Genomic DNA, 23,667 nt, shown 5'->3' with positions numbered 1-23,667 from the left:
ACAGAAAAGCCTTGCCCCAAAGTTTTCTTTCTTGCAATCAAAGCAACAAATCTTTTGTAAGTAGGTAAAGAGGATACCTGCACAACTGGCTTCCCAGACATTCCTCTCATCCTTCTCAGTCATCCTCCTGAGAGTGCTGCTTGCCTAACTTATTGGCAAGAGATTGCTGCTATCCCCCAGCCTGCACATTAACCCTTAATGATGCTTTCCAGCTGCTCCACAAGCAGTGAGAGCTCCACATCTTTGAAAAGCAAAGTGAACTGAAGGCTGAAAGCTAAAAACCAATCCACCACCACCAACCCCCCCATCAAACCAGTCCCCATAACTGCAAGCCCCCTTCTCCAGTGAATCATTCCAGGCAAGCCTCTTGACCTCCTTGCAGCAGTTATCTTCCTTCTAAGACTGGGTTTAAAAGCAGGACCTAATCAATACCTGATGCTGTATATGACCTGAGCTTAAGTGTATAAATTGAATACAAAATAAAGCAGGTTCAAAGGTGAAACTCATGGACAGGGCTACTGAGAGGTCACAAAAGAAAGTAGAAGGAAGAAGAAGGAAAAAAGAAAACAATCTCATTTCTAAAGCTGATTTCCACACCAGAAAGATGCATTTCCCACCACACATCATAACAAGCAATTTTTAATGTGGATGAAAAAGAATAATGCACTGAAAGGTAGTGACTTGGGTGCAGTGATTTGCATGTTGTGTCCCTGGATATGCAGCAAGAACTGCTTATAGGACCTTAATGAAAACCATTAGCCTGAAGAAACCCTGTGCACCACAACATTTTTATATAGCTCTTTAGCTCATCTGTTTAAATGAGTGAAATTCTCAGGTTTAGTGGTTGTTGGAGAAGCACCATTCTAGCATTGACTGCCTTTTAAGCAACTTCTGATTGTCAGGATCTTGAGGCAGAATTATATAGGGAAATACATTGATCCTTCTAGAAAGGCTCATGTTCCTTCAAAAGAGCAAGTAAATCTTCACTTGCCATAGTAAAATAAGAGAAATAAAGAAGGATTTTAAGTGTGAAGATGGCACATTGGACAAGCTGTGTATGCATATTCTCACAGTGTTACTGCACTACTGTTCAATGATTTGGAAAAACAACTCCAAAAAGAGCATTAAAAAAACCCACAACAGACTGGAGCAGAGGTTATTTCCACATGAAGACAGAATTCTCTCATTTGTTTCTTTGACATTTATGGGACCACCAAAGGGTAAAGAAAAGCAAAATTAGATCTCACAGGGTTTTCATAGGAAAAAAGTGGAGGAAAATTATATCCTGTAGCAGAAATCAGTTGTACAAATGAGACCATCATCTAAGAGCGCTTTCCAATGCTGCTCTCTTGCATTTGCCTTGTGTCATCTGGTCTTAAACAAGAGGGGTTTTATTCTTGCCTACCTCAAAGCTACTTTACTGAAGCCATTCTCAGATTTACACCTAGACAAACAACTTTGCGCTGATTCTACTCATCTCCTAACAGATATTTGCATGTCTGAGGACTCCCTCTGTGCTCCACTTAGAGTTAGATCCGTACTTCACATTGGAAGAAAACATTGCAGATCCAAGCACAAACATGATTTTTTAAAATAAAATGATCTTCTTAATATCCATGTAGGATTTACATGAGCTAAGCTGCTTGTGAGGACATTTTCAAATGAAGCAGCAATTTAGCTGTTTAAAAAGACTGCATAATATCCCTTGCTGTATAAATACAGTGAACATATGTTCATATAAAACCAATTTATGATGAAAAGACTGTAAAATACAACCATACCATTACAGTTTAATTCTTTTTTTTCCCTCCGAAAATGTCTGCCTTTCAAGGCGTAACAATTTTGGACTGAACTGTAATACAGGTGGCTTCATTTTGCTACAGCCCCTTTATCTCCTGGAGCCACCCAACTGCAAGATAGTGAAGCCCTGTAACAGACAGCATCACTGAATGAGACCCATAATCACTTCTTTCCATTCTGTAAATGTGGTAAGAAACTGCACAGGCTTTGTAGTCGTAGTCCTTGTTCTGCTCTGGCACAGAAAGCTGCAGATGAGATGAGGACTGACAGTGGCCATGCAGCAGCCTTGCTGAGGTGGCGTCAGGAAGGGGGACATTCATCTTATTCTGTGGTCAAGGAAGAGCAATGCAGGAAATCTATTCCCCCAGTCAATTACTGAAATGAATTTCTGAGCCTAAGTAATTGGAGAAAACAAGAATCCATTTACTTACTTGGTTTGCACTAGTGTTTTCATCACTTTTGTTAACGGGGTTAGATTAAAAATAGTAATTGTGTTACCCAGAAAAAGTGATGCAGTATTAAGCAAGAACCGAGGAGGTTTTATTCACTTTAAAAGGTAAAACAAATCCAGGAACACTCTTGCCCATTTACAAAACGCAATATCAAAACTGCATCCCAGTGAGATGGCAAAACAACTGGAGACTCCAGAGACCCACAGGATCTCAGCCTGGAAAGCCAAAAGCACTCCCTGCAGACTCCTCTCCATTCGGCACAGAACTAGTCCTGCTGGACACATCCCACAGCAAAGTGTGGCACTGCCACTGAATGAGCAGGCACCGCTCTTGTGCCAAAAGACCCTTTTTCTCCCTGGCTAAGACATGTGCTGCACTGACTGCAGAGCCAAGCTGAAACATGGGGAGAGGGGGAAGAACAACAGAACAGACAGCTCAAGCTATGGTTTTAACTTTGTCCAGCTGGAAAGGTCAAGAGGAGAAGGCAAACTTTATTCTGCTGGTGGATGGTATTTACAACCTCCATTTATTCATGGAGTCTGCACTAGAATGATATTGCTATGCTGTTTTGGCTAGAGACTGCCTAGGCTGACCTCTCCATGCCCAGCACAGCACCGGAATAATTCCATACAAAAGGTTTGCATTAAATGTAATGAAGCAAATGACAAAATCAATAAACCTGGAACGGTGCGGCTATCATAAAAATGACGTAAATTCAGAGTTCACAGTGGTTATGAAGCTATGGAGAATTATAATTAAAACCAGCACTATCTTTTTTTTTAGAATGAAAGTTCCTTTTGACAATCACAGATGAATGCTACAGGAAATCCTCAACAAATGTATTCAAAATTAAGCTATGGCACAAAGACAGCATAAATTATACAGTGATAAACTGTAAGCATAGGTTAGCCTAAAAAAGTACATAATGAAGAAAATTTGATTTTCATACTTTTTCAACTGCTGTCATATCCCATTTTAATCAAGTTTCATATCAAAAGGACTGTAAGAATACCACAGGGCCTGTTTTTAAATCGTGGTATTTTCTGGAGTTTGTTTCTGTCAAGGAGACTTTTGTAAGACTATTAAACCAGAAAAGGGCCAAATCTGCTATTCATTACTCTCCATCCAACAGCAGCACTGCACCACGGGTGCTGCATCAGAATTTATCTGGCCTTTATTAGGATAAAAGAATAATGAGCCCAGAAAGCACCGAGTGAGAGCTCAGCAGAATAAGCGAGCAGATAAGTAATCTCTGGGAATATCAGTTGTCACCATGACTTGTTGTAGCAGGTTTCAAACCGCAGATAAGAGATCCCATTCAGACTTGGGGGTGAGGTTCTTCTTTGTCAAGCTCTGCACACGGAGCTTATGGCCTCGTGTTAAAATTTACACCAGTGACACACGTAGACAAGTGAACTACACACAACTCCCCAGATGCCCCAAAATGAGTTTTCAAATATTTTTCACCTCATCAAAGAGAAAATTCACTACAACTTTTAAAAGTGACCCTCAAGCCTGGGGTTCTCACACCCAAATGCTGAACTCCAGTGCAAATGGTTCACATGGCTCTGTCAGACGGGCTGATCTTCCTGATGGGAGGCAGCACATCATGTCACACTTCAAACCCCCACTGATGACCAAGCTGCATTACTAGCAGCTACAGAAGCAGCCCTTTTAGGCAGGATCAGGCAATACATTATGCAAAATACAAAGCATAGGGCAGATCAGAACAGAATTTGAAGGAGATGGAAAGGACAACTTAGGCCTGCGTGGTCCACTTCATCTTTCTTGTCATCAGCATTAGGATTTTACTAGATGAACACAGGAAGTGCAGACTTTAAATGATCCTTGAATACATTTCCAGAAAAGGAAAAAACTGCTATTTATGCTTGCCTTACACCTGTTAAGTAGTATTTTAAAATCAATGGTTTGCCCCCAAATTGATATTGAAAACAATATATATTATGGTGGACATACTGAATACGGAAATGTGGTAAATCAAAATTATGCATGAGCTTACTATGGAGGTCATCAGCTTTTTTCAGAAAAATGAAAACTTTAAAAATATTCAATTCCACCATACTAAATGCCACCAAACATACATCCTCCCATACTAGATACTTCTACCCTTATGTAGCTGTATTTCATAGGTAGAACACACCAGGGAGGTATTTCAGCGTTTATTTATTGACATTTTACTCAGGGGAAAGCAACCTTTACAGTGAGGAAATCTGTTTCTCAGGAGTGATGGTTCAGCTTTTAATGAGTTGTCAGTGACAGATCCCTTGTGGCTAGCTGAGCCCACAGCCATGGGCATCCATGAAACAAATCCTTCCTGCAATGCAAGTGGACAGGAGAACAGAGCACACATTCCCTCTACTTAATGCAGCTGCTTTCATTTAAAATGAAAAATAAAATAAATCAGCAGTGTATTTTCAATCTGTGAAATCCATCTCAAGTGAAGTACTAGGGGTGGCGTAGCACATCCAACAGATTTAAGATCATTCTGTGCTGGTTAGTCCACCTGGTGTTTTATTTATGTGCAAGGGACATGGGAAAGGGGATTACCTAAAACAAAACCTGTTTTAAAAATGCAAGTATAGTCTGATCACACTCCCAAATATGACATATGTTTAAAGGCCTCATGAAACGGCTCTGGAGTTTTCCAGTATTTATCATGTGTGCTGCAGAATTTACAGGTTATCAGTCTGCACATGTTTCTGCCATTGCTCCCTGATGCATTTGGGACCATCCCAGGTTGTTCAGGAATAAAGCCAGGAATTATCATTCCTTTTAGCAACTCTTATAAAATACAAGAATATCGTGCAGGTTGGGACCAAACCATGCAGCTCACCACGTGAAGAGCTGACATAACACTACTGCTGAGCACTTGCAAGAATGAGCTATCAAGACTGAAATGAGCTCACTAGCTGGCAAGGTTAGTGCTGAGCCAGCATGTTTTACATCAGTGGACAATGCAAAAACCCCACAAAACTATCTTCCCAAGAAGGTCATTTTGAATAATGACTATTCTTATGATGTTACAAAAGATACATGCAAAAGTTTCAGGATTGTAATGTCACTGAAAACCACAATATTTCCTGACAGTCATGACAAACTGGTGAAGAGCACAGCTATTCTCACAGGGCACTGCCTGTGTGTACCATGTTCCAGAGAAACGCAGAATTAACTCCTTATTCAAGACACTTTACTCGTCCTCAGCCATCCTGCATGAGGCTGTTGTGTGAGGGAAGGGATGTAGGGACAGCATTCCACACTGCAGGACATGCACCCTTGTGCACAAGACACTGCTACAGACAGACAGGCAGCACAGATGGATGCATTGCCACTGCTGCACAAGTACAGACAAGAAGGCTGGGCCTAGTCACTGTAGGCAGAGAAGAGACTGCTGAAAAGGATGTGGTAGCAGCCATGATGTCCCTGGCATGGCTACACAGCATTTAGGTTTCCTTGCTTTTTTCTCTGCTTTTTTCTCTCACTATAAGATAGACAAAAGCAGATATTTCTAAAGATCAGGACAGGTAAATTATAAAGGTTAGTGATTCAGAACTGGAAGACAGAAAAGTGAAGGATAATATATGCCAACCTGTCCTCAGGTAGGATAGCCAGCAGCAGTTCCCAAGCCAAGCTGTGATCCACAGCCAGTCAGTCCCTGCAAAGGTGGGCCATGACTCTTAGGAGGCAAATGAAGTGCTCAGCTTCTGTGTCACCTGCCGCTGGCCCTGTGGCTGAGGCCAGCTGAAGGTGTGAAGAAATACACATTGCTGTTTCACAAACCGCCCACTCCCGGCACCCAGCCGCTGCTCGGTTAGTTACGCACATCTCACCCAGCATTCTGCACTGTGCAGGGAACATGCATGTGCATTTCAATCAATCATATCTTCTTAATGAGTTAATTGTGAAGTCTGTGCTTTCCGCATTTATTCGAAAGGGGAGAACAGATGGCAACAGCTCAACCCAATATATTCATAAAATTAACTTACGCTGCAGGTGATGTTTCTCCAGGAAGGCAGCAAGTTGGTAACGTGTTATTTTAATGTCATAATAATACTGCATTACAATGGAATTTCTAGGAAATCAAATGTGATGGCCACAGAGATCTCTCTTGAATTCATTACGGTCACTACCACAATGAATACCAATTATAGGACACAGAAAGGAAAACACTGTTGGAATACATTGAGAGCAGTGTGAATTTACAAATAAGGAGAAGGAAAATGATTTGCAAATCCTTAAGGCTGAAATAACACAATCTTTTCACACCCTAAAGAATGCAAAAGACTTGTCTAACAAGGATTTCCAAATAGCTGTTTCACTACCTCTGACCTGTTTGCCAGCCCTGAAAACACTCACAAATACCAGCTGAGATCAAAGCAACCTGAAATCTGTTCTGTAATAGAAATATATCCTTTCTTTAAATGTTCATGCATTTGTAGTTAAAACATACTGTGCCTTTCATGCACATCATCAAATACAGACACATGTTGTTCAGCCTATTGAAAGGCACATAAGCAAATACACAAGCCAGGATGTGATAATCAATTCTCCTCCGCTTTTATTTGAGGCCAACCACTGATTTCAGTAGACTTATGCCAGATTTTACACCAAACAAGTGGAAAATCTGGCCAACTGTTTATCTTCCTCCTTTTGTTTTATTTTACCACTGACTGCAACACTAACACTGAATACTGTGCACAATAGTCAAGAAACTAAGGCCAGGAATTTCAGAGGGCTCAGGATAAGAGTTTCCCTGGAGAACCCAGCATCAAGGAGTTAAGTTTTCTAGGCAACATTTCATTAAGATACACTGCATATTTCTGTATGGCAAATAATTCACCATCACTTGCTTTCTGCCAGGGAAATGGCTACACACAAATCAATCATTATTTCCTTGGGTTTGTTCAGTATTTTAACTTGGCAGGTCTGTTTAATTATTTCTATTCTATGGCTGAATGGCAAAAATTACAAATATGCTCTGCGGTGCTGGTGATGATGGATAAAGCATGGACAATTTGGTATTTTATGTAGGTGAATGTAAAAGACTTCTCAATGTAAAGAGCAAGTTCAGCTTTTTCCACAACCTGAATGTGCAATCTAGATGTTTAATTTTTGGAAAAGTCACCTGGATTGATGCTAATAGTAGCTGCATGCAGAAAAAGTAAAGAGTATCTTCTAAGAAAAGCCATTTCACAAATAAGAAACTCAAACTAATAGTCACAAAACCATTTTACAGTACTTGCAGAGCTCTGATTTTTTTTACATTGCATTGGTAATGCAGCCACTAGGAAAATAAATGTGTACTGACTTCCAGAAGTGTTAAATGTTACATATGTGCTGCTGCATTTTTTAAAACCATCTAAATGCTTACTTTCTTCCTCCAAAGAAATCTTTAGGGCTATAAAGAAGGATATTACCCACAATTTCCTAAGTGGCCCCAGGACGCCAGAAAAACAGCTTGCAGGTCTAGTAATATGAGCTATTATCTTATGTGCCACTGAGAAATATTTAGACAGAAATGCAATGAGCCTGTATTATCATGACAGATGAACCTGTTAGCTCATGTTTTTTTTCTGAATCTCAGTGCTACAGAATTCTCTCTTTTAGTCAAAGCCTCCAAAAGGAAAAAGGCAGAAGCTGAATATGCATAGAAGTGAGTTCCAGTGAATCAAGAGCAAGGAATGGCAGCAACTTCCCACAGAAAAAAGCAGTAACTGTGATTTCACATGGCTCTAGCTCAGTGTGGGGCTCAAACAGGGTGTCCACACTGTTTGGTCATCTGCCCCTCTGCTCTCCTCTGCACTGCACACGTATTCATGGTTTCCTTTCAGTGAATTATTCAGTTTCCTTGGCTGAGAGATGCTGATGTCAAAGAACTCATACACAGCAGCATGTGAACCTTACAGTATGGACACAGGCCAGTTCTTAACACCCAGCCCTGCCACCAGCACATGCTCCTGGATGTGGATCACGGATGCTACATTGACATAGACACCAACACCAATCTGTGCACTCTGCTATATGCAAGATGTACATTTACACCCTCGCTGCTTACAGAAGTAGCTTTTCCTTCAGTCTGAAAGGTGCAAGATGGGAATGGGTGACAAAGGAGTAAAGGCTTAGAGGAACAACCACCAAAATCCAACCAGTTTAGTTTCTGCTTGGTGGTAAGCCTTGGGCTATTGATTTTCCTTACCGCAATGCTGCAAGGCAAAGGAATAAACTGTCAAGAGATGGTAAAAGGACACAGGGCAGCAACTTGCCAGAAGGGTAATACTTTGAAACCTGCCCTTTCAATTTCTTATGGGGAAATGATCCCTGCAAGCACAACAAGCCCTGATATCATCATACCTCCAAGAATCACACACCCACAGTGCTTTGTGACCCCCATGAAGCTGGGCTGGTTATGGTCAGGCTTCACAGTCCTGAAGAGAGCACAGGAAGAGGAAGAGCTAGGAGCATACTGCCAATAACCACAAGCAACACCTTGAAAGAATGGTTGCTGCTGTTATAGGATCTTGATCTGAGTCAGCCTTTGCATGTTCCTATCTGGGAATCTGGCTAACCCAACAGGAACTGCAGGAATGCCTCATCAGGGAAACACTCATTTGAACGCTAAAATGTGATACAAGCAGGGCAAACGTGCAGAAATCCTAGAAGCAGCCCTATATATTTTGATGATGGAAGGCCAGGGCTGACAGTGCTGAGTTAGCCCAAAGCTCAACAAGACCCAAACCCATAGACTTTAATTCCTGAAATGAATGTGCTTTCTTAGGGCTAGATTCCTGCAAAAAACATTTCCTGTTCTCCGAGTAATAAGTAACAGAAATTGAATACAGGTGTGTACTGCAAGCTGGCCCTCGCCTGCCCTTTCTTGTTCAACTCTTTTAGGCCTCCTGAGCAGTATTTCTTTATCTATTCTACAATATATTCAAATTTTCAGTTTACACCAAATTCCCATATAAGTTCATTATTCCTAATGGACATTATCTGCTAACGATGCTTCCTAAAAGATGTATAATCATTTCTATATTTTAGTTATAAATAGACTTCCTAACTCACTCTTTGTGTGCAGGTTCTTCCTTTGATTTTATAGTCAAACAGCAGAAAACACTTCATACAAAAATAATTCACATAACAAAATTTCCCTCACTTGGGAGTTTTGAAACCTCATCTTGCCAGCCTCTGCTCTGGGTTTGTCCTCTGCAAAAGCACTGGCCTTCCTGACATTTACAACCTCTTCCTTCTAGCACAGCCCTTATGCCATCCCATCTTCCTGGGCTCACTGCTTTGCTAAGGGAAGGACAAAAGATAGAAAGGTTTTACCATTTAAAACAAACAAACAAAAAAAAAGCATGGTGGGAAATAGCCTGAAACATTGCTTTTTATAGCACTTCTTTCTTTCCTACCTTAATATTTGTTTTTTTCAATGACCAAGATTTTCTCCGTACCAAGCCACTGCTGCAGCCCTGGTGCTTGAGGGACATCACCAAAGGCTTCCTGGCTTGGCACATGCAGCAGCGCCTCAGCACCCCTTCAGTTCCAGATTTGCTTTCCACCAGTATATTCCACCCGGACAGAGCTGCCACATTGTGCTGCTTGGCACCCACAGGAATTCACACTGAGTCCTTAGGCTGCATATTTCACAGGCTGCATCCAAACAACATTCATGCCCTAGCTTGGACTATTGCATCAACTGCTTATTTTTTCCCTGAGGGAAACTTTCCAAGCTGCTGTTAAAGACAGCATCATTCTGGAGACTTCTGCGTGTTCTAGCACTTGCTGTGTCCCTATTATAATATCTAGAGTTATTATTTTTCTCAGAACATTTGGACACTTTATGTAGAAACTAGACTATGAAGCCATGTTAAATGTCAAGGTATGAAAACAGACAATTCCATTCCACCCTGTCCCCATATGAATTTTAAAGATATCTAGAAATGATTGGGGTGTGGGGGAGAATATATGACTACACATCTTCTGTCTAAAACTCTCCAGAATCCCTCAAAAACATGCTTTAGAAGGTGAAAGAACTCTGAGACACCACAATAAATCTGCAAAGTGATAACCATAGAAACGGCCAGCCCTGCTCTTCTCATGTTAGCACATGTGTCAGAGTCACCAGGCGACTGGCACTGCAGGTGCTGGAGCAGCTGAATGTACTGACAGGCACAGACTCATCCTCCTCCTCTAGGTGCTTCAACACTCGTGCCTGTTGGCATGGTCATTTCTGTGACTCAGAAGGGAGCAATTTGGCTGCCAAGTCTATACTGAGAATGGGAATTGGCAGGTTTAAGCTTACTGCTTAAAGCTTCAAGAGCTTTAAACATGAACTTGGTTCAACTTGTATCACACCCCTATAGCTACTGCCGCAGACATTTTAATGTGCTTCCAGCAGCAAGTTGGCTCAAGATTTGTCACATTTTTCTCAGCAACTCATAGGCCACTAGTCTGTGTCTGGAAGCAAGTCACCTGAGCCAATGACTCACCCTGGGCACACAGTTCACCCACTGCTCATAAAGAATGCCTATAGATCTGAGCGAAACATCTCCTTCTGCTGATGTTTATCTAAACAATCAGTTCTTGAGGCTCCCATCAGCAAATCTGTTCATTAGACACTAAGCTCTGTGCTGCTGCTGAGCCAGAGGCTGGACTAGGTGACCTCCAGAGGTCATTTCCAACCAGAACTATTCTATGATTCTGTCATAATTTCAGTATTCCTGAAAGACAGAAACAGTTGCTACAGGGAAGTACTTTTGATACTGAGACTTCTACAGCAAAAGAATGGGTATTGCCTAACTTGACAGTTACAGCTTTTTGAAAAAAACACAAAAACATCTACAGAGCTTCTATAAGTACTCCATCCGTCCCTTGATATTGGCTTATGTAAAGGCGAGACCCTGGTTCCTTCTGCACTGAGATTGGATGCATAAATTAAAGAACACTGATTTTTCTGACAGCTCGCCAGAGGTGAAAGAGGCAACTAATACTGAGTTATAGCTGGGAAGTTAGATTTTCTGAACAAAAGACCATCTATCACTCCTCTAGATGACACAATGTAAGTAAAGCTGATGCTAGCGTGATAAAAAAGCAACAGTTCTGTCTAAAATACAGAAACTTCTTCCCACTATAAACTATATTCTACAGTATTTTCCTATGTGTTAAAAAGCAGACCTGCTCACACAGGTCCTCTGATGCTCCTCCACTGAAGAGGAACATTAAGAGTACAGATTCAGAGGAGTTTAATTGGCTTCTTAAGATGTTTTTTCTTAGGCTGAAATTTTCAGGGAAAAAAGCCCTTATACCTGAACAGGTAAAGTCCTTTGTTGAATATACATGAAGTAAGTACCAAACCACTGAAGAAATACAGGCCTAGTACGGTGAATGCCTTCAGAACAGCTGTAAGTGTTACAGGACATATATAAGTCTTGATGTTCTGTCTCAGAGAGCACAGGGTGGCACAGCACAGTGTTGCTCCTGTGTCTGTGTTTTCCAGCCTAGGGGAAGTCCTGCTTTGGTCTTTTGCAGTACAAACCCCAGTGATGTGATATTCCCTGCAACACAGCATCACCAGAAAAAGTACAACACAGTGCTTTGCCCTTGGATGCAGATGTGGTCATGCTCTGAGTTCTCTTGACTGCCCTTAACAGTTTCCATGCTGTCTGTAGGAAAAAAAATCTAGCCTGGATGCAAAGGAGGTTGTTCATTGGGGCAAGAAGTGAAAACAGAGCACAGGTATGTTGCAAGAGTGTTTGTAGAAAAGTGCTTCTATTTAGATCTCCTTTAAGCTGATTCTTCTATTAAATAAACAATAAAAAAATCCACACTGTTTTTGCAATGCTTACAGCATGGAACGTGTTGGGGTAGCAGATTTCAGGTGTGTGGTGTGGTCATGCAGTGCTAATGCTAATGGCTCTGAAGTGGTTCTGAAATCCTGACTCGCTGCCAACTTGTGGGCTGTTATTTCCTTTTCCAGTTCACCTTGTGTTGACTAACAATGCCAATGATGTGTTGGCGCATGGGTATGTGCAGAAATGCATTTCTGGTATGTAACATGTCAGAACCTCTTGCAGCTCTGCAATGCAGAGCTGGAAGGCATTATCTACACATATTTCAGACTGTAGGTTACAGAAAATTGCTAGTTCAGACTCATTCATTAGCACAAACTGCAAAAGCTGGTTTTATCTTTTTAATGACTCTTTAAAGATACTTTACTTTTCACTACAAACTGTCAAAGCATGCACACAGCGCCTGCGACCGTGTACCACATTTTGCCAGGCTCACTTCCCACCCAAGTGCTGGGACATAAAATTTCATCTAAGTGATTTGATTTCTAACTCTACCAGTTCTTCCCTTATGCATATTTTGCACCAAGACCATGATTTCAGTGGATTTTGCAGAACAACACTACAGGGAGTGGAAAAGCCTTTAATGATACTTTTTCCTTTGCTCAAAGCTTCCCCAGGTGTGTTGCACAATGCACACGCATCCCAAATAGGCATGTGAGGCCCTTGATGATAACCTGCTGCACACAGCAGGGTCCACAGCTCCCTTTTGTGTTGCAAAGAGCTAATAACCATGTGGCACTCAAACAAATAGTAACAGCCAGATGTAACCTAGGGAGAATGGTTTTCACTACAACTAGTAATGAAGTTGTCACTTACAAATTCTTCACATCAACGATTCCTCGAAAGGCCTTTCTAGGGATTCCTTTTATCTGGTTTTCACTCAGGTCTCTGAATAATGGAAGAGAAAAAAAAAAAAGCATTGTATTAACAAAGAGAACCAATTTCTCAAATCTAAATAAAGGCACATACACAAGCTTGGCAAAGGAGATGTTTCTGGATTTGTTACACCACACGTTCTCAATTATCTCCTCCAGAGGTCTGCGGCATGAGCTGAAATGACTGTCCAAAAGAAACCACCAGGATTCGTGATACAAATGACAGAACTTCCAGAAAACATCACTTGTGGTCATGACATTGGCACGATGCCACGAGTCACTGGCAGAGTACCTGCAGCCAAACCTTAAGCCCTGAAATTGCAACCCTGTAGTGGAAATGTAATCTTCTCACCATGCTCCTGTTTGTTTACTGACTGCAAAACCCCTGGCTGCCCCTGCTCAGATTACAGCCCTTATGTGAAATTAAGAGTCAGGAAAAACATGACAATCATTCTCGTGTGAGCTTTGTGAAAAGATCTCGATCCACTGCATGAAAAAACCCACTGCACTGTGTTTCATTGGGAAGGACAATAGTTAACCTTGGCTAAACAAACCCAGCCAAACAAACCCCTCCAAGCCCCACAACAGCAGCAATTCAAAATAGCCTTCTAGTATTCAAATCATTTGAAAATATTTCAACTGAAATCACTACATCTGCATTGTGAGCACAGGTAGAGCATGAGGTGCAACACTGCACGCTGCAGTTTTGTGTTACACAACCTGCATTCAGTTGCTTTTTTCTTTGCTGCACTATAAATACTTCCCCTGGAATATTCCAAGTTCACAGCCCTCTCTAAGTGCCAATGGAGGCAGGAAGGAGGGCATCAGGAATGGGAGGGAAACGGACACAAAATCAGAAAGTTGGAATGATTTCAGGCTAAGGAAAAGCAGCATTCACAATGATTTCTTTGCTGGTGCCCTGTCAGCATGCAAAAGAGGGAGCGATTTCACTCCAGTTTGGGGTACAAACTGGGGGAAGAGAGAAGTGCAAGAACATGAAAGGAAAGCAGAAAAGTGGGAGAGAAAAACAAGAAATAAGCAAATGCAGCAAATGGAAGGCACAGGGATTGCTGGACAAAAGGACAAATAAAGGTAGTACCATGGCGCAGGACATTACAGTGCATCACTTGGTGTGGCTGTGTTCCTATGTTATACAAGCCCAAGACTTTGCTCCATTCTCAAAAAGAAACTCTGGCTTTCTAATGACTATTAAACCGAATGGCAGTCATCTGTACTAACCTCAGATACTCTTTTCTGTAAGTACATTTTGTGTTGCAGCAAGGCTCCTTTCTAGTCTCCACCAAATTAGCTTTATCAAATGAGAGGCCAGAAATCAGAGCCTGTCACAAAAGCCCACATTGACATTGCAGGTCAAGACGTGTCACACAGGGCTTTCTTCTGCTTTCCATCAGGCAGATAGGGAAAAAAAGGGGACTATGTCCTTGTCATGAGACTAATTCAATTTATACCAGTCAGGCAGTCTACACCAAATTCTCAAAGAAGCCACAATTGTCCATTCAGACTATTGCAAACACAAATGTGCTGCTGGGTACAAGTCTCTTTCTCAAGGCAGATTAACATTCTTTGCAACCTCCACAATTTGTTTAACACTGATCCACACCGTGACCCTTGCTTCACCTCCCCTTTCTTCTGCCAGCAACAAAATATTAGTTCTTTAAAGGCAGACCTTCAACCCAGACAAATGATCAGGCAACCCGGACAGAGAAGAGTCACAAGTAAGTGTATTTTAGACCTGTAAGAAGGAAGTCTTATGTTGAAGACCAGTTTCATGACAGGGAGTCTCTCTGGTGTGACAGTGAGGCACAGCAAAGCCATAGCTAGTGGTAAAATCCTGACAAAATGGCTTAGCAAGGCAAAAAACTGGTAAGATCGGAAAGCAAGAAATATGCAAAGCAGGACAAAAAGGGCTCCAAAAAGTACAACTGTGTGATCAAAGCAGAATTGTGAGATTAAATAAAACATTTTGCTTGCATTTCTCTGGCATTTTATTGTGCACTATTTCAAATAAGGTTTAAAAATTAATTAGTTCAAGTATTTTTTTTCCCTAATATTATTGTGGTCTGAAAGGGCTAATTCACATTTTGCTTTGTGCTTTGTCTTTCAGCTCTAGCAGGCAGGCAAAAAAAGGTGACAGTAGGAAATTAATCTATTTTCTATGACAACCTTCTTGTAAACTGCATTAATGTTATTTTCCATTTAGGCACTCTCCTCTGGCTAACAGAACTGCCTCTCTAAACGTCCAGGATCATGGCCCCATTTCATAAACCTCTCCAGTGGTTTGAAGAAGTGACACCTCAGTGACGCAGTGTGGAAGAGAGCTGACAAACATTGCTTCATTTCCCGTAACTGCCTCCTCACAGTTCTAATCATCCCTTTCTGAGGTCCTCAGCAAGAGTGCTCAGCTCTGCTTCCTACCACCCTGCCAGACTTTTGTTAAGCATCTTTCATAAGCAAGCAAACAGCAAGCAGACTCAGCCTCTGCATTCACAGCTCTGCTCTGAGGGAGCAGACGGCTCTAACAGCAACTTGTCTACACAGTCTGTCTTCAGGTTCTAGCTTTTCATTCCCTACTTCTCATAACATAATGGGAGGCTCTCACTGAAAGTATGTAAAGTAAGTATTAGCTGTTAACTGCAGAAAACCAGATAAAATTAAGGAGAGGCTAAAATAAAACCCTAAAAAAATATACAGAAAAGAAAATGAATCATGGCAGTCAAGAAAAAATACACCACTGATCTCAAGAAAAATACATTATGATTAGTAGGACATTTCCTAGTTCATAGTCAGAGGTTTCAAGCCACCTATTTATGTAATGGAAGACGTTCAGTGCCTGGGTGCATGGTGGATCCTAAAGAGGAAATGCGAATTTCCAACTTTAGAGAAACATACACTTCCAAACCCCCCCACCCTAGGAGGTGATGTTGGAGACCTGACCAAAACCACTTGACCTAAGTACAAACGTGCCACTTTGTCAGACGCACCCTCCTTTACAAGGGTCCTTCTGTACAGAAAGCAGCAAGCCCAGCAATGGCAACATTTGCATCTTGATAAACCAGACACTTTGAGCTACACAAATGTTTCTAGATTTAATTATTCTTCCTGGGTTTTTTTGATGCAAACAGGCAAGTTTCATCCCGTTCAATCTGCCGCACGGCTCTCAAGCAGTGCAGACAGCACAGAGATTCTGCAACCAGGCACAGCCTCCAGAAAATGCAGTCTTCTTTTGAAAGTGTCCCCCTGCTTCCTTCACACAAGGGTCCTGCCTGATGGAAAGGAGCTCCAAAGCCTCGGCAGCAGATCACAGAGGAACTAACTGAGGGGAAAGCACAGCAAGCGGTGATACTGGATATGTTTGACCAACAGCTTCCACAGCCAGCAGTCTGTGGTGAAAGCCCCTAAGGAAACAACACTCTTATTTCAGTGATGGGGAAATGAAGCCACAGAGACATTAAAGAACTTGGACTTCGAGTTTGCATAGATCAGAGATGCAGGAGCTAGCAAAAGCCAGCTGCTGTGGCTCACATGCCCTCGCAGCACAGCAGAGCACACGTTAGTCTAACCCAACCTCAAACAAGAGCTGGCACAAGTCAATAGGTTATTTTAGGTTTTATTTTAACTTAGCTAAAATGCTTTGGACACAGATTAACTCCCTCTGCAAGTCTAATATTGTTTTTCTGATCTTCAAATGTGAATTGCAAGAGCCTGACTGATAAAAGGATTGGAAAGGAAAAAAAACCCACCCAAAACTGCTGACGCTTTCAAAGTGCCTCTGCAGTCTTCGCTATAATGCTGGGTTTAGCTTCCTGCTTTAACGCTGCTTACCGCATCCTAAGGGAAATTTCATCTAACACAGCAGTCAAATACACAAAGACTTGGGTTTGTATTTTGCCAGTGTCAGAACCTGAATCCATTACTTGGGACACAGACCCTGTGAGCATTCCTAAAATATGAGTCTTCATTTGAACTACAGATCTAAAACATTACAAATAGCTACTTTAATATAACTTGCAACGTTACAGTGCTACTGAAAATAAGATGTATTACGTGAAAACAAAAAACCATTAACACTGAGAGCATTATGCTGAGGGTTATCTCCCTTTTCAAAACCAAAAGGATCCGCTAAGCATTTACCAGTGATTTTCCAGATCTTTTTTGGCAGATTCTGAAATTCAAAAAGACTTTTTAAACAAACAACTGCTCAGAAAGCATCTTGATTAAGAAGTATTTCTTATAGTTGAACTCTCCTGGCTTTATTACTTCTCCTGCTCAAATGGGCTAAAAGAGAGATCACCATTCAGTGATAGCCAGTAAAGAACCAGACGTGCCTTTAATGTCTAAAAAGTTTAATGCAAAACCTTACAGAACTAGTCATCAAGAGCCAATGCTTCACAGCCTAACATGTATCTTTCCCGGTATGTTATTTTATGTGGATCCCATCATAAAACTGCAAACCTACAGAGTTAAGCATTAACACATGGAACCCGTGTTCAGCTAAAATGAAGGAAAAATCCAGAATAATTAACCTGATTCCTTGAAGCACGTTTTACTTTATCCACAATCCAACTGCTTCATGGAATATGAAAGGAGAAGCCCCACTCTTTCTGCAGCAGCTGATACAAACCCATAAGACAAATACTGGTTGAGAGTGCAAAATAAATATTGTTTCCCATCACCTCTTCTCGATGCAATAATATTGAAGAGTTCATGTTGTTTTCTTGCTCTGTACAATAAAACTAATGGAAAGGCCTGAACAGGGATGCTAAGTGCCTGCTGTCACTAATGCTAAGAAGTACTTTGCCCGCCAGCCTCACTCCTGCTACAGAATGTGCACCTGAGAAAAAATGAGCATTAGTTAATCCATGTGGGTAGCTTGTTCACGTTCTTTTACCAAACAGCATTTCTGGGTTAAAAACATTACAGGCTTGTGCATTTACCAAAGTAAAATAAAAAGTTCTTGAGGTTTTGTGCACTACTAAAGTTTAGAGACTATTCTTCAACCCAACATTCCTTTACAAGTGCACTAAACCCAGACTGAACTACTCTGCCAAAGGTCACATACTTGACCCAATTTGGTCACTGCAATTTGTCTCATTAGAATTAGCTTTAATTTGTACAGCATGTTACACATAAACTCTCTCCCACAATGTTTTACTGAATTAAATAACACAATTAAGGAGTTAAAGAGTAACAGATGAGAGAAAATTAGAGAGTATAATCCAAAGAGAATAGGTATCTGTAAGTAACACATAATAAAAGATAAGCCAGTCAGTGAAGTGGGGAATGATGCAAGGCAGGTTTTCATAGAGAAAGAGCTGCAGGGAAGGTAACTTCTGCAGCCAGAGAGCAGGCACAGGGAGCAACAGCTACTAAAGGAAGAATCTGCAAGACAAAATGGGGTAACATGCAAAGAGGTAGAAAGACTAAGGAAATCCATAGAGGAAAAAAAAAGTTTATTCAAGTATATCTGTAACAATCACAGCACAGAATATTAATATCCACAGTGTCTCTTTCTTATAACATTTGCAAGGAAGCTTTGTTGTGCCCTGGACTTTCTATTCCAGTCTACAACAACATGCAATGCCTCAAACCCTGCTTAACCTCAAGCGTGGCATAACCAGGATGGTAAAACCAGCAGCAGAACAGCTACGGCACATATTCCCTTCCAACTGCTACAATATCTTCTTGCCCATTGATAGAATGCCCCATCAAAGAAGTGAGCAATATTACAGTTAACCTGGTCACATCCTCCTAGGCAGTTTCAGCCACTCATTTCCCTGCAACCAGTGCAAAAGTATGGCAATCCATCTCCTCTGCCATAAGCATGCCCTTGCAAAGCTGTGCCTTAAAAGTGTGTTAAGAGTGAGCCAAGAGAGCAATCACCATGCTTGAGGTATGCAAGAAAAGGAACTGAATTACTTGTGTGGTAAACATATCCCAGGCATAACTGCCAGTACACACAAGCTCAAGGATATAGACATTGAAATCAGATCAAAACAGACTTTCTAAATATATTCAACCACATCTTTTAAAATGGCCTCGTACCACATTAAGCTAGCATTCCACTTACAGCAAACAACAGAAGAAGAATTTTTCCTGCCTTGCCAAAATTGGGTGGCCTTTTTTTAATAGTTAAAATCAATATTTAACATTTTCAACAGCTAAACACTATTCTTATCTGTAAGCTATTTTCCCAGTCCAAAACCGGTCAGTATTAGAGTTTTTCCCACCACAGATGGGTTAACAAATAACTGCTGAGGACAATTTGGTAACTTTGAGCCTTGTAAACGCAAAAGATAAATTAAAGATATTTATCATCTTCCAGTGGGAAAAGCCCTGACCAAATGAGCTCACTAGGACAGCAATAAGAACAAGCTGTGGCAAGTGTGACTCTCATGTCAGCAACTCCATACTCAGGAGGGTCCTCACGCTCAGGGAAGCAATGACTTCTCCCTTTCTTAGGTTCAGTGTAAAAGATGGCATTTACCACACAGCAGCAGTTCTAGCTCTCTGAAAGGAAAAATGGTTGAGTCTTGTTGCTGATGCGTGACAAGGCAAGAGCTGAAGAACAATATATTGCACTATTCTGTGGAACTTTGTCATCGCTGCTGATATCCTAAAAGGAAAAGAAAAAATTGCTTCCTGCTACTCCTGCAATAGAAGGACAGATGTTGACAGCATCCCAGTTCTGCAAAACAAAAGCAGACGCTGCAGATGTTTTGTACCCACAGCCACGCAAGGTGATTGTGCTTTTGCAAATACAACACAGGTGGCTTTCAGTTCCTACTCTGGGAAGGAAGCTGCTGAGAAACTTCTCGTTTTGGTTTGGTTTGTTTGTTTTAAGGGAGGGAATTTAGCTCAAAAATGCCAATTAAGCAGTCCTCACTGCTTTCACACAGTCACACACCGCTGCGCAAGTACTACTGCTAAGCTTGCAGAAGATAAACACCACATTTTCTTTGTTGATCTGGGTTTACTGTGAGGTGATAGATGCTAACCCTGTACTTCTAGACTTCAACGCTCGGCCAAAGCTTCACACATTCTGATTAACCCAAGACACAGACACATCCCTTCATTCTGAAGGATCCTGACCAGAAGCTGAGTTTAGGGTGTTCCCTAAACAATCAAGGAGGAAAAGGATCTCAGCAGTAGGTAATTATCTTAGCATCATCTTCCACCTTCTCCAAGGCCAAATTAAAACCCATCTGTTAATGAAGACCTTCTAAGGGATCTGACGTGCATTGACTTTACAGATTGATGACTTCTGCCCTGACACAACTGCAGGGATCACTCAGTGCACGGTGAAGTCTTTCTAAACATTTAAAAGAACAGAGGATACATACTTGCGTGCAGATCATAAGAAGTTTCTAACAGTTTCTCATCACTTCAAATAAACAAAAATCTGCTTTGCTTCACTACACCAGACACAGTGCTACAGACCTGGCCCCACTGCACCCACCACAAGCCAGAAAACAAGTCAATCTACCAGAGTACCTCTTACAACACTAGAAAATATTCTCATATTGTTTGAAATGAACTGTAAAATCATCCATGTGTCAATGACCAATAAAAAGTAACATTTGTCTTTATGACTTTTACAGTTCTTTCTTGCTCCTCCTGCCATTTCAAAATGTCGAAGCAAGAGGGATTGGACAGGACTTGGGAGACTCTTCTGTTAAAACCACCCATCTCGAGACAGATCCGAGTTCTTTTAGAAAGCAGCATCTGTTTTGTCTTTTGAAACATACACACAGAAATTACATTTTACCCCAGTGCCTTTATACTCAACTTTGGATCCATCCAGGAGCAGGAATTGGAAACTGACTGACAGCAGACACAAAGGAAACCCTTGCAGAGAAGCACCCGTCTAGAAGTAAGATAAAGCTTCTGACTAATAAAGTACAATAAGGCTTCTTTATTAGGAGGATTTAATGTAGATTTTAGTGCTTTAGAGAATGGTATCAATTTGCTATTTTGTGGGAAGAGACAAAAAAAAACCACCACCTTGAAAGTCACATACATTAGGTATTCCACCTCATGCAATTTCTCCAGTAAGTCTTATGGCATGGGGTAAAATTGGCGTGCCAGTAGAGAGGCAGAATGCACAGTTCTGACAACACAGTTGAGTTTCATTTTGATAGGAAAATTTTCTCATGTGGAATTATCCTGTACTGCTATACATCTGCAATAGGATTACTGATAAACAAAGTGCCCCCAGTGCGATGCTCTTCTTACTCAATGCCAAATTCTACCCATGCATTTCTATTCCACTTTTCTCTGAGCAAGCAAGATTACAATACAGAGGTGCTGATATGATTTAGTAGGAATAACATACATCTCAAAGAGGTAGAAGCACTGACACAAGTGGCAAGAAATGATTCTTCCTGTGATTTTCCATTTTGGTGAATATTTGAATTCATAAAGCTCTCCTGCTGCTTATTAATGTTAATACTTTCTAAACTGGAGATTCAGCTATGTGGAGGCTCCTGTATTTTAAGCTAATAAAAAAAATCCCACAGGTTTTGTACTGTTAACCTGTCTGCTTTTTAATTCTGTGTGTTGAGCTGTACTGGAAGGAAACCTTGTGCATCTTCAGATTCTAAAAGCCAGCAGGCACTATTACCTTCCCCTGAAATCCACAGACCCAAACCGAGCCCCTATTTAAGCCCAGTGTCATCACTGAAGAAAAAGATATTTGCACTTTATTGAGTTTATTGGCTATATCTTTTTAAAACAATATGGGGAGCCTTTACTTTAGGAGATAAACACACGAAATCGTAAAGTACAAAACAAGAGCTAATAATGTGCACCATCACCGGACAACTGATCAGGAGCTGGAGGAAGAATTGCTCTTTAGTGATCTTTCCTGACCTCATTCTGCCTTTGTTAAGTATTTTTATAGTAAAGAAGTTTTTGCACTTTATTGGTATATTCAGAGAAACACCTCCCTGACCAGTGATATTGTTATGTACCCAACCATGACATCACAGAATGAGAACGATGGTCGTAACAGTATTCATTCCATTCAGGCTGTGACCCTGTACTTTGCTATGAAAATATATTATTTTCATAGGAGTAAGTACAAATTGCATGGTAAAGATCTGGGCTTTATTTGTTACAAAGTTCTCCTGAAAGAGGCCAGTGATTTAATTTGCTTGCACAATTACCACACACAATTGTGGCTATATAAAAGTCACAAAAATTATACAGGATCCACGGATAGTAAAAACAACTACATTGACATTCCATTTATTCTAGTGAGGTGGAAGTAAATTGCAAATTACCTGAATGCAACGCAGTGAGAAAAACAACGTTCTAGCTAATCCTGGGTTATCAAGAGCCTATTATTCTGTGGTAAGCCATGTACCAGCGGAAGAGCGGAACACTATTGCTTTAGCTGCAGTAGTAGTTTTACAAAATTATAATATTGGACCCACTGCAGTAATATTCAGCAGTTTGTACTCCACTATCAGGTTGCGAAGCCCCAGACAAAGGACAAAAGAGTTTCACGCATCTTGTCCCTTTTTTCTTTTATATTATTTTACCTTCTGTATTCCTTACCCAACTTCACCTTTGTGTATTTCTCCAGCTACGAATCGTTTCATCCCTGAAAGCCCCTGTGAAACACTTCAGTCTGCTTTGTAGCCTTAATTCATTTTTCTATGTGGATATGACATCTAGATTTATTAGACCACGATGTAATACCACAAAGTGGTTAATGCTATTGGGGATATTCATGCCAGATGCAAGTGTTTCAGTAATGCCGGCTGCTTGTTTTTAGGGTAGGTTCCATGAACCCACAAGCAATTCAATTATTTCAGAGCAGGTCCACCCTGACCATTACAGCTGACTGATACCTACAAGCCTCATTCTGCTACTTATCCACACGTACAGGGAAAGATTCACTGAAGCATAACCAAATAGTTTCTTCTTTTCAGTGACTATCCATGTAGGCAAAGCACTTTCATGTATCCTACTCCATGGACAGACAGTTTATCATTCTATAGTGCTACACTTTAGAAAAAGGCATTGAAATAGAATATAGGTGTTTTAAATACAGAAAATAAAAATGAAGTATATTGGTAGAACAAAAGTAACATATGTAAATGTAAAAAGTAACATAACATAGATCTAAACCTAAATTACCTTTCACGTCTTATGAACACAATAATATTTGGTGGAATAAATTCTACCAAAACAAAGTTAAAATTGGAATCATGTCAGTCAGCCTATTAGGTGTTTTGTTATTTGAATGCTTTGACATGTCAGTTCCCAAGGAGCTAAAACTTTATTGAAGACTAAGTTAAAATTAAGACAATTCACAAGAAGTAACATTCTCCCCAGGACTTCATTGCCCCTTACAAACAAGCCTGGCCTGAATAAGATCCAAGCTGAGTTATAAACCCCAAAGCCAACCAAATACTGTATTATGAAACCCTCCAGATTCCAATTTGAAAACAAATTCATGTTTTATCCCCAAACAAACAAAATCCTCACAGGGAGATGTGGGCATGTGTGACTTGTTTACAGTAACTCTCCAAGATTCTTGTGGTGCATTGTGAGCTTTATTCCTGAAGCCGACAAGGAAACGAGGGCACTGCTCTGATTCATCAGCAAATGCCTTGCTTCAGCGAGCTGCACGAGGCTTTATTTGCA

At 40.9% G+C, this 23,667-nt stretch overlaps 1 protein-coding gene across 3 annotated transcripts in view; it reads right to left on the bottom strand.

Moving 5' to 3' along the window:
* SLIT3 (slit guidance ligand 3) overlaps positions 1 to 23,667 on the bottom strand; it is a 518,859-nt gene that overhangs the window by 243,667 nt on the left and 251,525 nt on the right. For all 3 annotated transcript variants that reach the window (XM_057415154.1, XM_057415155.1, XM_057415156.1), the window contains one exon: positions 12,935 to 13,006. In XM_057415154.1, the coding sequence (XP_057271137.1) occupies positions 12,935 to 13,006 (72 nt within the window). The remainder of the gene's footprint in view (positions 1 to 12,934; positions 13,007 to 23,667) is intronic.

Source organism: Pezoporus wallicus, unplaced genomic scaffold, assembly GCF_028554395.1.
Source record: "Pezoporus wallicus isolate ANWC-B61680 ecotype Strahan unplaced genomic scaffold, APGP_CSIRO_Pwel_v1 contig_4161, whole genome shotgun sequence".
NCBI classification, from domain to species: Eukaryota; Metazoa; Chordata; class Aves; order Psittaciformes; family Psittacidae; genus Pezoporus; species Pezoporus wallicus.
This window is presented reverse-complemented; position numbering and strand designations above follow the sequence as displayed.